Source organism: Muntiacus reevesi, chromosome 10 (assembly GCF_963930625.1).
Source record: "Muntiacus reevesi chromosome 10, mMunRee1.1, whole genome shotgun sequence".
Classification (NCBI taxonomy): domain Eukaryota; kingdom Metazoa; phylum Chordata; class Mammalia; order Artiodactyla; family Cervidae; genus Muntiacus; species Muntiacus reevesi.
The window spans coordinates 61,682,756-61,698,547 of record NC_089258.1 but is presented as its reverse complement, the minus strand read 5'-3'; the positions used below and the strand labels follow the sequence as shown (position 1 = coordinate 61,698,547).

Genomic DNA, 15,792 nt, shown 5'->3' with positions numbered 1-15,792 from the left:
CAGAGGCTGGAGCACAGAAGGGAAATTATGAAACCGTTCTTTTCCATGGTAGGAAAGAGGCGAGAGGGAAATCCTCACCAGAACAAATTAGCAGCTGCTCAAAAGGAAGCAGGGAACTAATTACTGGGATCTGTCAAAAGGCTTCCACGGAGCCCTTGGCCGAGTATAGCCCCTGAGCAAGTCTGGGGAGCTGGACCCACAAAGGGTCCCTCACTGCAGTGCTGCTTGTGATGGTGGGGAGGTGGGGAGTTTCCTTGCAGTGGAGAGAGGGATGTTGCTAACATCCTAAGATGGGCAGACTTAGTTCACTGGAGCTCTGTCATGATAGTGTACAGCTGTACTTTAGGACTTTCAGAATGGGCCTTATAATCGAAACAGTATTCAACAGACTTTCTATGGCAACAGGGCCAAGTTCCACCCCACAGTCTTAAAGGTTACCTTTTGGAACTCAGTGCCTCGGAAGCCGCTAAGTTCCACCCCACAGTCTTAAAGGTTACCTTTTGGAACTCAGTGCCTCGGAAGCCGCTTGTGTAGATGTCTTTGGGACTCTTGTCTGTTTGTGGAGGTGGGAGGTAAAACATTCTTGTAAAACTTCAATTTGTTTCCACTCTACACTCTTATAAAAGTTGCTCTTCCTTTAAAGCAGTGGTCTACTCTGCAGTGGCCATACTAACGTTTTATTGTTTGTTGTTGTTTGTAAATGGCTAAGGGCTTCCAAGGTGGTGCTAGTGGTAAAGAACCTGCCTGCCAGTGCAGGAGATGTAAGAGACTCGGGTTCAATCTCTGGGTTGGGGAGATCCCCTGGAGGAGGAAATGGCAACCCACTCCAGTATTCTTGCCTGTAGAATCCAATGGACATAGGAGTCTGGCAGGTTGCAGTCCATAGCATCGGACAGAGTCACACACGACTGAAGTGACTTAGCACGCATGCACATAAACAGCTAAGACTTCCTAAAAGCAGAGGTGGAGTTGGGCAGAGTTATTTGTAGATTTGTAAAATAGATTTGTAAAATCTATGATCCTCCTGCCTGTTTATAAAGTGAATATTAATAATGCTTGCTAAAGAGAAAAACTTTTTCACTAAGATAAAGTATGGAATATATGTGTTAATAAAATAATTTACAGTTTGTACTGTATTTTTAAATTGTTATTATATATCTTGGAATACATTTTGGATTTCAGCTCTAGCCATACTAAGCGAAGTAAAAGAATTGAGATAGCTGTTCAAATTACACAGACAAGAATAGTGACCTCACCAGAAAACTGAGATAAAGATAGGATTAAGCTTCCATGTGTAAAAGAGGATTTTAAACAGGAAATAATGCCATGTATAATAGGGTATGTGTGCTCAGTTGCTGTGTCTGACTCTTTTGTGACCCCATGAACTGTAGCCCACCAGGCTCTGTTCATGAAATTTCCCAGGCAGGAATACTGGAATGGGTTGCCACGTCCTCCTCTAGGGGATCTTCCCAACCCAGGGATTGAACCCATGTCTCCTGGGTCTCCTGCATTGGCAGGCAGGTTCTTTACCACTGAGCTACCTGGGAAGCCCATGTGTAATAGTAGCTAACATTTCTTGAGAAGTTACTGTGTGACAGGCAATGTACTGAGTAATTGCTTGTAATGTTTACTCTGCACAACATTATTTTTATAAGACCTATCAATTATATCTCAGTAAAGCTAGAGAAAAAAAATATTGCCCTAAGGTAAGAAATTACTCATATTCCCCATATGGAAAACAGGCCTTAAATGATTGGAATAACTTGCTCAAAAGGTTAGACATGCAGAGCCCATGTTCCTACCATTACCTGAAAGAGACCTTAGAGGTCATTCAGTCCATCTTCATTTCATGTATGAGCAAATTGAAGCCCAGTGAGGACCTGTCCCCATCCATAAAATTGGTTTATGACAGAAGATGGGCTCAAGCCTAGACCCCTGACTTCTGGTCCAGTGTCCTTGATTCCTCAGTAGGCTTCATCTCGTTTTATGTATATGCCACAGGCTCCATGTCTTTGTGTCTTAGCAATAAAGTTAAACTATAGGAGATACTATCATAAAGTAAAACTATATGGGACCAAAGGCTCTATTTCCTTTTTCTTAGGGAAAAAACTGGTATCAGAAAATGTATTCATACTAGTTTTAATGTTCCTGGTATAATGAAGCTCATTATTTTCTTTGTTCTTAGAATTTATCTAGCATGGGGTGTTAGATAGGTTCCCAGAAACCCTTATCAGGTGTTTGATTTTTGATTGGTTTTCTTTTCAGCTTCAGGAAATATTCAGGAAAAAAAATGAAAAGAGAGAAACTAAAGGAGATGAAGAAAAGCGTGCAATGCTGGTAAGAATAATTTATAATGGTTTCAGGTGGGTTTTCTAGGTAAGAATTGTTTTATTCATGTTGAGGCATAGTAATTAAAGCCTTAACTTTGGATCTGTCTGTTTCTTGAAAACTTTCTAAAGTTCTTATGTAGAAAAACTTCAGTATTTATATGCTTTGATATCAATATTTATATCAAGTATTGATATTAAACATCTGTATCCATAACCATATTCATTAAATCATTTTCATCCATATTGTTGTTATCCATGAGATTTGAAGGGTATATCATATAATAGGTTAATACAGATCATTATGCATGTAAAAATTTAAAGGTGAATTGCAAAGATTTAATTATACATGTGAGTAAATTTAGTGGTACTATAATAATATGAATGTTGAAGCAAAAACAAGGAAATAATATGTTTCTTTGCATTCATAGAAATACGTATTATAGATTCTTCTTCTGGGAAGAGTATTGTTTCATTTTATTTTGAAGGTAGAGTTAAGCAACATTTCCCTCCATTTTCCTTCTAGTTTTCTTTTTGCTTGTCCCAAGTAAATATTTCATCCTGACAACATCTCAGGTTCACTTAATAAAAATAACAGACAGGTACTAAGACTTTAGTATGAGGCATTATATTAGATGCTTTGCATACATTTTCTCTTTTAATCTACCAAACAGTTCCCTTATTATCTATAGTTATAGATGAGAAAACTGACACTTGGAAAGGTTAGTATCTTGTCCAAAATTCCATAACTATTAAATGGCAAAGCCAAGATTTGAACCCATGGCTGGCCAGCTCCAAAACCTATACTTTTACCCACTGTATCATATTTCTTCCTCTGGTACTTAGATAGCAGAAACATGGTGAATTTTGTTAGTATGTAAATGATAATTGTTTCATTTGCAAATTAGTGGCCCTGTGAAATAGTTTAATTTGTTTATCTGGAATTCAAATAATTAACTTCAAAGAGTTGCAACACTTTTTATTTTTCTCACTGTTACAAGCATATATATTAGGTTTTTTTAAACATGGGTTATCTGTAGCAGATGAGTGTCATTTTCATCCCAGTAGATTTACAAAGTATGTATTTATATTAATAAAAGCAGATTATCAGGATTATGAATGTTTATTATTTCTCAGAATATTTGACTATGGTATATTTATCAGTATTTTTTTAACCTCCCCGATAAACTAAATTATAGAAGACACTTGTAGAGACACTCTCTATTGATAATATACTAAAAGAGTAAACAATTATTTTAACTTTGATGGATTGCCAGTGATTGACTGGATAGGCAAGTTGTTGATAAAATATCATTTAGGAGGTTGAATTCTGTTAATGAATCTTTTGGTATACCTCAGTGATAAAGTAGATAGTGTTTCAGTGGATACAGACTTAATTGTTTGTTTATTTATACTAATTCCAGAAAAGACTTATGGATCTTCCAGTAAAGTAACAATCCTATTCTAATCAGTAACCTTTACTAAAATACCTAAGTGATTAACAAAGGGAGAGAGGAAAGGGAATAATAATAGCAGACAACCCACATTGGGAAAAGCTACCATGTCAGCACAAAAGCTTCATTGCATCCCAGGTGAAGTAAATTTAATACTGATGATATAATGCAAATAAGTTCATAACAGTAATACAGTAAAACTTTATTAACTTGGATTATTTAGGGAAAGTCTATCTGAATTATGAAATCTAAATTATATCAGTATACCCTAAATTGTGTTATTTTATATGAACATATGTAGATCAGTGAAACATTATCTAGCAAATATATGGGGAAGGAGACTTGTTTTAAAGAACAGATAAAAATAACTTATAAGTATTCTATCACTTACTTACATGGAAACGAATGCTTGCTAAAGACACACTGACTTCCATAGGTATCCCAGAGATATTTGTCTTAGAGTTCAATTAATGCTCCTGGAATCTCACTTATAGAATTTAGCTATCTGAACTATTTCTTAAAAACAATCCAGAAGTAATCTTTAGTTCAGCTTCTGAACTAAGCAACACTCTAGGACAGTACAGCTCTCTTCAAATATTTTTTTATTGTGTTTTACAATAATAGTAATAATTAGTGGTAACATTGTTAATAGCTGTCACATTTTAAACAATGTGTATCTGAACTGATGAGATTTTTGAGTTTTGGAGCAACTGAAATTTAGCTTATGGTGAAAATATATAGATTATGTTAGACATTGTATGGAGTCAGGTTTTCAAGTTTTGACTATTAGCTCTGCCATTCATTACTTCTGTGACCTTGAACCAGGTCCTTAAATTTTTCTGTGCCTCAGTTTCTTCATTTGTACTAGAATAGGAGTAATGAGCATATATGATGATTATGGGGGTTAAATGAGTTAAACCGTGTAGCCACTTAACAGGATATGAAATATAATAAATACTCAAAAAGATTAGCTAATTGTGAAACATGAAATTCTCTTTTAATTAGTAGAATATTTTAAACTGAATAGTACCTCCCCAAATCAAAAATTAGGCAAGACTAAATTTTAAAATATTTACATATCAAAATGAATTATACTTCAGAAGAGATAAATGAGCATAATATTTCTTGGGACACTTACTATGTGCTAAGGTCTGTACTATCTCCATTATACATGTTACTCTCATTTAGTCCTCATTGCATTTCTCTCAGGTAAGTCTTCACACCTTTGCACAGAAGAGAAAACCATCTCAGAGAGGTTCATTAAGTTGCCTGGGCCCATGGCACTAACAGGCGCTGAGCAGGATTCCAGCATAGGTCTCATGCCATCCCCACTGCCATGCTGCTGCATCAAGGTCTGCCCCCTCATCGCACATGGAATTGCTGAAGCATGTCTCAGGAAAACTGCGTACTTCGGAGAACCATGTTTAATTCAAAGCAATAGTTCCATCAAAAAGTTATAGTGAAAGTGGTTGAAATGAGCACAGGTTCACTTAATGTTTAATTATACGAGATTTAAAAAACTTTGCTACTCATCTTTAACATTTATCCCACTTGTACTGTGTGCGTGCTCTATAGAGAATGTAGCATAATGATTTGCCCTTCCTAATTGATTATTTTGTCGTCTTTTTCTTTTTTTTCTTTTGCTATACTTGGGTTCATTCTGAAATGTGACACTTCATTTGGCCCTTTGTGCTCTATGTCAGCGTCTTCAACTTTATGGATACCATTCTCCTACTAATAGTGTATGTACAACCCTTTAAATGTTCTTTATGTAAATAGCCCTCACCTGTTATACTTGACAATGCTATTTCTTTTATAAAGCCAGATCTACTATCGAGACTGTTTAGGAATTTATTGAATATAATAATGTGAAACCAAGCCCCCAGTTTTTATTTCCTTCCTGGATTTATAAGAAAACTATAAACTTACAGAGCAATTTTTTCTCTTTAGCTTTAGATTAAAATAGGGTGAAGGTGAGTGAAGAAGAACCCAAAACTCTGGTAGAGTGATTGACCTTTTGTATTTTTCAGTGGTGTTTGAAGAGTTAAGTACAGTTTATGGAGCAGATTCTCAGGCTCTGCTCCTACAGGACACAGGTATTCTGAGAGCTAGATCTCTCCATCTGATGTACGGTCTTTTCTTAATTTTAACCAAAGATATTAATGGATAAACTTTTGCTAGTTCTCAGTATTTCTCCCCATTTTTTTTTTTCTAAAACTTTTGATGCCTGCCTACTGCCTTTAGTCTCTACAAAAGTCTTGTATAAGATGGCACTTTATATGTTCAATATATCACTGTATCATGTTGTTTCTCAAAGAGGATTATGATCTTCAAACTCGTCTTTTCCTGAAAAAGCTGGGAGTTCTTGCAAATGATCTTCCAGATGTACTCTTCTCATGCTACGCTTTTGTTCTTTTCTTTCTCCCAGAAAGTCATAGCTTATGGATTAGCCCAGTTGCTACACAACTGAGAATAGGCCATGGTCTCTTCTGAATGTAAAAGGCACAGTCCATTTGATTTTCCCTGGCGTCCTTAAGTCACTTAGACAGATCCCTCAAATTATACAAATCCACCTGAGAGAATTATACAAATCCACCACTCTCAAATTTACAGTGACCTGCTAAGTATTGTCCTACTGAAAGGTTCCACTATACTGTAGACTAGCTGTGTGCCTCCTGAAATTGATATTTAATAAAAATTCCATACTATAAAAACTAATTCTCTTTGAGACTCAAGTATACACTAAAGACTGATGCAGCATAAAATAAACCTAAAATAGCTAAGTCACAAGGAATGGACCTAGAATGGGTTGGAAAACAAGCCAAGTCCATGGGAATCTTATGACTGACTAGTTGTTTTGATTCCTTACAAGATACTTTAAAATTTTTCTGCAAAATTCACTGTTTTCCATGAAATAAAGCCTACTGTTCTCTTAAAATTTTAAAAAGATTTCTCTGTTAATTATTTCAAAAATATATAAGAATTTGAAAGATGGAAATCTCAGAGATTCTAATGCCACATGCCCTGTGAAGCTTAATAAATGTTAATAATAATTATGACTTTGTTATTTATTTTTCTAATCTAATATGTCATTGCATGAGCCATTTTTCCAACTGTGGCAATTTATATATTTCCTTTAAACTCATAAATAATTTTCATTTAAGAGACAAGCATTTTTTAAAAATGATACATTTCAGAGTAGTATTGTTAAAAGGAAATAGGTACTAATATGGTTCTAGTTTAAGCCACATATACAAATTATAGTTACTTAGACATTAAGAGAATAATATTGAGAAGCAGATTTAAATTACATGTTTCATTTATATTATGCTTGCTTATTTAATAAGAAGGTAATTTACATTTTATTGTGGTTATATATATATATATATTTCTTTATTTAAAACGTCTTTTTTTCCATGTAAGAATATAAAATACATATAAAGTGATGTAACATGATGTCATTTTATTATCCAATCTTCACTGGTTTACATGGTTTTTCAAGTTGTATAAACTAATAGGAAATTTTTGCTCAGAAAGGAATGATTATTTTGAAAAACAATCAAACCAAGCAAGGAAAACTGATTTAAATTAGAAAAAAGCCTGAACATTTATATGAAATATCAGTGATATATGTCATACAAATATAATAGTATAATGTTATGAATTAGCTGGCAATTATCTGCTAGTTTCCAGAACTGTAGATCAACTGGAGTGATAAAGTATCTAATTTGAGTATAGTTCATGGAACTAATTATAACCTCAGATTCTACCTTTAGGAATAAGTTCCTTCAGAAAATGCAGTACCTCTGGATTTTACTATTATACATGAAGGTTCTGTGGTGTCTGTAGTAGCCAGTTCCAAAATTTAATCATTCCTATGGTAGATTTTGCCTCTACACTGTCAGATTATCCCTTTCTACAGTGTAAGATTGAACATGCTCCTTTGTTATTCTGGAAGATAGTTACATTATAGCCTTTTTTGTTCCAAACAACCCTAATTCTTTTCATATTTCTCATATAGTCAACTCTTGATTATCTTACTATGGTAATGAAAAGAAATGTAAAACATCCAGAAGAATAAATAATGCAAACATGAGGTCACTAATGCAAAGTCAAGGCATGACTTTGACATGCCTTATATTTGACAAATTTTTAAAGATTATTATCCAAATTTCATTGGAGTCCAAAAATGTACCCGTTATTATATAATTTTTTAACATGCATTGAACTCATTTTATGGACTAAAACAATGCCAATATTCATAAATGATCTTTGTTTGAAAATAATGTGTATTCTCCAATTTGGGGTACAGGGATGTAATATATGCATGATCAAACATATTAAGTATGGGTTTTAAATCTCTATCATTACTAATTTTTTGTCCACTTGTTTGGTCAAATAGTGTGTTAAATTACACATTCCTATGATAGACTTATTATTTTCTACCTGTAATTCCAGTTTTATTTCATATATTTCTAAGCCTTGTTATTGCCTCTATAGGAATATATTTAGATCACTTAAATCATCTTAGCAAATTAAATCTTTGATTAAATACTATCCCTCGATCTCTAGAAATGTGTTTGTGTTAAAAATCTATTTTAATTGTCAAATATACTACCTTTATTTTTGTTAACATATGACTTTTCCCTTTTTGTGTTTTTTACTGTCTATTTTTACCTCTAGTAATGATGAAGTTTTCCTTGATTTTTTTAAAATATATATTTTAGTTTGGAAATTTACTTCTGATAGAATGTAAATATGAAACAAAAAATAATAGAAGTTTACTATATAATATAGATCAAGAAATTAAACATTACCTTCACTATGCCCCAAGAAGCCCCTTCATATATCTCCAGTCATAATCCTTCTTCTCCTGGAAAAGATAATCACAAGCATGACCTTCATGTCAGTCACTGCTTTGTCATTTTACAACCTTTTTATGTATCTTAAGTGATAGTTTGGTTTTGCCCACTTTTGATCTTCAATTAAATGAGATCGTATTATATGAGTTCTGTGTCTTGCTTCTATGACTCATTATCATGATTGTCAGCTTCATCTACGTTATTGAATCTAATGAATGGTCCTGGTTCATTCATTTTTATTACTATAAGCAACAGTGCCCAAATGTTTTGGTCTCAGGACCCCTTTACATTGTTGAAGATTATTGAGAATCCAAAGAAGTTTTTTCATATTTTGGATATATTTATATTTACCATATTAGAAATTAAAACACAGAAATTTTAAAATAATTATTCATATATTTAAAAATAATAAAAACTCACTTGTTATCATAAACAGTTTTTATGAAAAATAACTTTAAAAATGTAATGAGGAAAGTAGTATTTTTACAGTCATTTCAAATCTCTTTAACATCTGACTTAATAGAAGACAGCTGGTTTCTCTTACATGCTTCTGTATTCAGTCTGTTACAGTATATTGTTTTGGCAACAAATACTATCAGTTGTTTCCCTTGAAGCACAGGCTTACTGGGTTCATTTTCCAAAAAGATGTCTGCTATATACCAACGTCTAAATAACCATAGTTTGTCTTATCAGTTGTTCTTTCAAGTAAAAATGAAGGATCGTGAAAAAAGTGACTAATTTACCTTGCAACACAGATCACAACCTGGATGTTTTTTCTCAGACAGCCATAGTACTTCATTAGCAGAAGTGCTTTATGCTTGCTTCCCTTCACACTGAATGTTAAAAAGATGTGTGCTCAAAGATCAATTTAACAAAATTATGATTTCTATTCTTTAGCAAGTATATTCTTAAGTGAATTTTATTTTAATGTGAGTATATGAAACTGAAGAATGTGACAGTGTCTGAAGAATGTAATGATTTTGGTCTTTGGTCTCACTGCTGTCATTGTACTAAGGCTTCAGAAATTTTACCCACCATTGCTTTTGTATCTGAAAATACAGTACAAAAGGCAGATACTGTCTTTAAGATGCTTTAAGATACATCTACATGATATTTTGTCTAGTTTTTTCAGTTGTTCTCAGTGAGAAAATTGGCATTGTTTTCTAGCTTCTCATTACTAGAAGCTTGGTTTATCATTTTCAACCTATTTTTTTCCTTATATTTTGGATACGTCTTATTTTAAGTGTATCTTGTGTACTTTATAAGTTTCTTTTTTCTGGGTGGATAACATGGGCTTTTTAATTGGAAATTCAGTTTATATTAACTGTGATGACTAACCTATTTGGGTTTACTTTAGCCTTTCTATATACTGTTTTTTTTCTCCTTTGTTTTTATTACCTGGATTTATTTTTAGTTTAGAAGACATTCACTGTATTTCTTTTCTTTATGTAGTTATTCTTGAAATTTTAGTAAATATACTTAAAATAATAAAGTCTTAGATTGGACCATATCTTTATTCTCTTTCTCAAAAATAGAGTTTAAAATATCTTTAGTACCATTCTTTCTGCTCCTGACATGTGTACTTAAAACAACGTCTATCTACCCTTGTCTTTTTTAATCCACCAAGTTAGACTTCTAAAATATGTATCAGCCATGTTTGTTTCAAATTACTTATATATTTGCTATTCTTTTCTCAGTAATTCCCTCTTTAATTTCCCCCTTCTTAAATCTTATAATCTTATACTCACAAAGTGTATCCTCAAGTGATGATCTTCTGATAATTTTTTTAAAACCCTCTCTCAGGAAATCTCTTTATTCTGCCCTTATTTTTTTTCCAGTTTATTGAGATATAATTGACATATAACATGGTATCAGTTTATGGTATATAACATAATTTGATATATGTATTTATCACAAAATAATCACCACAGTAAGTCTAGCTGACATCTGTCCCATCACATAGTTACAGTTTTTTTTCCTTGTGATGAAAACTAAGATGTATTGTCTTAGCAGCTTCTAGTACACTGTACAGTATTGTTAACTCTAGTTACAGGCTGTATGTTAATTACATCCCCAAGACTTATTTATCTTATTCCTGGTAGTTTGTACCTTTTTACCACCTTCACCCAGTTCCCTCCCACCTCCAGCCACTTGCCTCTGGCAACCACCAGTCTCTTCCATTCCTGTGGATTTGTTTGTTTGTTTTAATTGACACATAATTTGCATGTAATATTATATTAGCTTCAGGTGTATAATGATTTGATATATGTATACATGCCATTATTTTGAAAGATAATTTTATTAGGTATATTATAGATTGACATTTGTTCTCAGCAAATTGTGATGTCATTCTAGTCTTCTGGCTTCTATTGTTGAAATTGAAAAGTCTGCTCTGGGTCTAATTATTCTTTTGTAGTTAATCTGTTTTCTTTCTGGGTGCTTTTAAGGTTCTCTTTGCCTTTGGTATTCTACAATTTTCTTACAGTCTTTCTGCTTTTATTTATTGTGAAATTTATTGGGCTTCTCAAATATGAGGATTGTTTGCTGTCATTATTTCTTGAATGTTCACTGCCAGTGTCTCTCTGAATGTTTCCTCTCTCCCATTTTCTCAACTGTGACTTTCTAGAGCTTTCATAGATATTCATGTTTTATGTCTGTCAACTCCTCTTTAATTTGCCACATTATTTCTTTTCACACTGCATTCTGTATAGTTTATTCATATTACCTTTAATTATTTTCTCTCTAGCTGTATATAGTTCAGTTCAGTTAAATTTCAGTGGTTCATTTTTCATTTCTAGAAGTTTTACTTTTTCTGATCACCCTAATAATTTTCAGTAGTCTGTTTTTCCTAACAAAAATCCTGTCACATGCAACTTCATATTCTTTATATTTATTAAGCTTATTTTGTGTTCCATATTTAATCATTTCAGTATCTGAAATCTGCAGCTCTGGTTCTATTGTTTCTTTTTTTCTGTTAGTTCCTACTTGTGATGACTTACGTTCTTTCATGGAAGAGCATGGCAACCCACTCCAGTATTCTTGCCTGGAGAATCCTATGGACAGAGGAGCCTGGCAGGCTACACGTCCATGGTGTTGCAGAGTCCGATATGACTGAAGCGACTTACCATGCATGCAGTCTCATATTATGAGCATGTATTTGTTGGAATGTGTCTGTGGTGATTCTTGCAGGGCTGGGTTAAGGGTGTGTGTTTTCCAGGAAGACTTGTGTGGGGGTATATTTCTGTGATACACTGCAGAGACCTGCAGTACCGTGTGACTTTAAATTATAGTTCTCAGACTATGGTGTCTCAGAGCACAGTTGTCGTATTGGCGCAAATTATAAAGATGTAATTTTCTTTTCTTTGTTTATATTTTTCTGTGTGTGTTTTTAAATATCACTAATAGCAAAGACAGTTTCCTGCCCAATTCTATAGGCTGCTATTTTGGGATTTTTTTTCCTCTAGTTTGTGTTATCTCTGGGTATAACCTTTCTCAAATATACTATATATATAGTTTATTTGCCTATCTGGGCATGAACAACCTTAGGGCACCACTGTTCTGCTTCCCACAGTGGTATATTCCCATCCCTAAATCAGTCTTTTTTTCCCTCTAACCACCTTTTTTCTTCCTTCTTTCTATCCTCCCATTCTCCCTCATTTTATTTCCTTCCTTCGTTCCTACTGTCTTTGTTTGAGCTGCAATATAAAAAATACCATAAAGTGGATGGCTTATGATGAATAATCATTTTTTCATAGTCCTGAGAGCTATGGAAGTCCAAGGTCAGCAAGCCAGCAGCCTCAGTGTGGTAGTTGCTGAGGGCCTACTTCCTGGCACCTTCTCACTGTGTCCTCAGGTGGTGGAAGGGGAAGGGAAGCCTTTCAGGCCTCTTTGCTAAGGGCACCGATCCCATCCTTGCAGGCTCTGGCCTCATGACCTAATCACCTCCCAAGCGCCCCACCTCCTCCTGATGCCATCGCCTTGGGGGTTAGGGTTCCAGTACCTGAATTCTTCACACTTAGCTTCTTCCTTTCTCTCTCTCTTCCTCTTTTCCTTCCTTTCTTCCTCCTCTCTCTCTTTTCTCTTCTCAGAACATACATTTTTTCCTATAGCGATCCATGTCTATATAGGTTTTCAAACTAATTTTATCCTTTCATATGTTGTAAATATTTTTAATGTCATCAAAGTCTGTGTATGATGGCTGGGAGGAGTGATGGTGACCAGTGTTTGAAAGTAGGGGAGAGGCCTGGCTTCACAAAACAAATCTCCTGTTATCCTCGTAACAATTGTGCAGTAAGCCTTATTTTCTAGTTTCATTGGTTTAACAATCCTTTTCTTTATTGTATACTAACTTTCTAGTTACAGTTTAAAAATATATCCACAGTCAAAATATTTAGATAACTTGGCAGAGTATTTAATCTAGTAACCATTTATCAAAGTTCTATTATATCTATGGAAAAGAAAAAGAACTGTGTTAGCTCTCTACTCAGCTAATTTTGCTTGGTAAAAGCTTATTTAGTTACTAAGGGGGTGATGCACACACTCTCTTGCCATATTACTATGTTTCCTGTTACGGTAGTAAATACATCTATGTTATATAAGTGACTCCTGCTCAATGATACCTTATTATTAACATTTTATTAAGAGTTTATTAAAACGGGCAGTAGGCAGTGTTTTCTAGTTCATAATAGTGAATTAAAATATAGGTCTTTGAAATAATTCCCAGATGCTTGTAATTTCATTAGGGGCACTGGACTTTTGAAAATTAACACACACAAGAAATGAGAATTCTCTCATCGTCAACCACTCACTCCTAAGTTCATTATACAGCATTTTTTTCTCACAGTAACCCAAAGAAGACCAAGCCTGAGAATCTGTGAAATCTTCCCTGATAAATTCTGACAGAAACCAGATTTAATTACTTTTGTTTATACAGCCCAAGTTAAGCTTGAAGTTCTACAGTTCATATGAAGATTAGACAACACTTCTTCATCTTGATTATCACCTTCAGACTAGCCTGTGCTGAGGTAGAAGCTGGTGCTGTGTCCTTGGGATTAAACTAGAAAGTACCTGATCTATTTACCATAGACACACTTACCAAATCCTTGGTTAGCTCTGAGTGGTTTGCCTGAAACTCACTACTTCTTTCTGACAAGTTTTGGATTAATCTAAATTTTCTCTAACGTATGGGTGTGGTCATTTTGATTCTTTGATGCACTAACATATGCTAGCTAACAATTCATTTTTAAGTTAAGCAGAATTTTCCTAGGTTGCTATAAAATTACCAAAGTCTCCTCCAAATGAATTTACTTCACACAAGTGTGAATAAAATTTTTATTTCACACTTTCTTAGAAGTGATGTATGTCTCAGTAGAAGGGCATGGGCCGGGGAGTGAAGGAGGTGATTTTTTGACAAAGCCACATTGTACTTAGAAATAGTGGTTATGTACGTTACCGCTTTGAAAATGGCCTGGGTTTACCAGCGATGTAATACAATACTGTTGTGTGCAGCAGAAAACAAAAAAGGTAAGCTAATGTGTTTTCTTTCCAAGTTTGGCTAGAAGAGATTTAGATGTATAAATTATCATTGTTTGGCACTGTTCTTTAGATTTCAGTTGTGCTTCTTAAAAACTTCCACAGGTACTTAAAACAGACGCTGAGGAACTCGTCTCCAGAAGCTACTGGGATACACTGAGACGTAACACAAGCCAAGCACTCTTCTCAGACCTCGCAGAGGTATAATCGAACCTCAGCCAGGTCCTGGTACCACATGCCACTTTCTAAATCTGGTCCTTGTTTCATTTTAGAGTCACAGTGATGAAACCAAAAATGTATTTTGTATTTTCCCTTTTCTCCAGGAAAGCAATAACTTCTATATATAAATTGGTATATTTGAATATGTCAGCTGTGCTGGCAGGGGCTGCAAGGTCACCTTTAATTGTCTAAATCTACCTGCTTGTTGTAGAAAACTTGACTTTCCAACCTAAGTAAAAGGAAATATTATTTTTTACTTTAGGATCACTTTCAGGAAATTTGAAAATACTATTTATAGTTTCACTGACTCTTTTAACCTTATAAACTTCAATGTTACATGAACTTAGTAAAAGATATCTAATGCTTTAGAGTTACAGTAGATTTAAACAATCCAATTTCCCACTATTCACAGTGAGCAGCTTACCAAGGGTGGGCATGGGGGCATTGTGCTAAGAGCAGCCGGTCCAGGAAGGGAGGAACATTTTTCCTTGACATTGGTTAGGATTGCCAGTGCATAGAAAATGAAAAGCAGACCGACCATTACATCATTCATTATTGTTTTTGAATTCCATAGAGACATGTACCGTTTTGCTGCACTCAGGCGGACGGCTCCCACCACCCCACTCTCTTTTTGCCCATTAATAGGAATTTGTCATTTTAAAAGATGGGCTATGTGTTGTAGATTGAATACTGTTCTATGTTTCCTATTAAGAATTTTTAAGAACTTTATTAGAGATGACTGGCTGGCTTATCATAAAGGACTTTTTCAGTAAATACCAAGAAATGTATTTTTTCATTGTCTTTTTGTCTTTAAAGTTGGCTTCTCATTTCTTTTTCTAAAGTTTTGTTTTTAAAAATTACAATTAAAAATATCTAGAGAAGTAAACTGGATCAGATATGACTTCTGTTACCCATATATACAGTGTTACTCAACTGACATCTCGAGAGCATGGTAGACACTTAGAAATGCTAATTTTGCCACTTGTGCTCAATTTTAAAATCCTAAAACAAGTGGAATAAAGCATTTGCCCTATATTTAGTCTGTATGTGATATATAAATATGATGATTATGGCTAGTAATTATTAATGTTTAAAAATCACCTTTTTAAATTCTAGCTATTTGGTGGCATAAAGTGCTAATGGATATTCCACTTACACATATTTTAGAAGTGCTTAATTCTGTAATCATTTATGTAGGCACAGAGTAGTCAGTGCCTAAAAATAAGAGCAACTGGGGACATTAGAGCCCCTACAAGCCAGCTATGCCCAGCTTCAAATTTGCAGTTCTGTCTTGCTCTCTTGCCACCACGGACTGTTCGCCTCTCAGCCTCCAGCCTGTCTTTAATCTCATTTAACTCTGCTAGAAAGAAATTCTTGCAGTTAGACACAATCTGCTTT

The 15,792-nt window shown here is 34.2% G+C and overlaps 1 protein-coding gene across 3 annotated transcripts in view; it reads left to right on the top strand.

Annotated features, from left to right (window-relative positions):
* Positions 1-15,792, top strand: part of MICU3 (mitochondrial calcium uptake family member 3) — a 79,682-nt gene that overhangs the window by 44,588 nt on the left and 19,302 nt on the right. Inside the window, exons 7-9 of one of the 3 annotated variants that reach the window (XM_065947090.1) lie at positions 2,266-2,337; positions 5,485-5,523; positions 14,281-14,376. In XM_065947090.1, the coding sequence (XP_065803162.1) occupies positions 2,266-2,337; positions 5,485-5,523; positions 14,281-14,376 (207 nt within the window). The remainder of the gene's footprint in view (positions 1-2,265; positions 2,338-5,484; positions 5,524-14,280; positions 14,377-15,792) is intronic. The other 2 variants (XM_065947091.1, XM_065947092.1) reach the window with 2 other exon arrangements.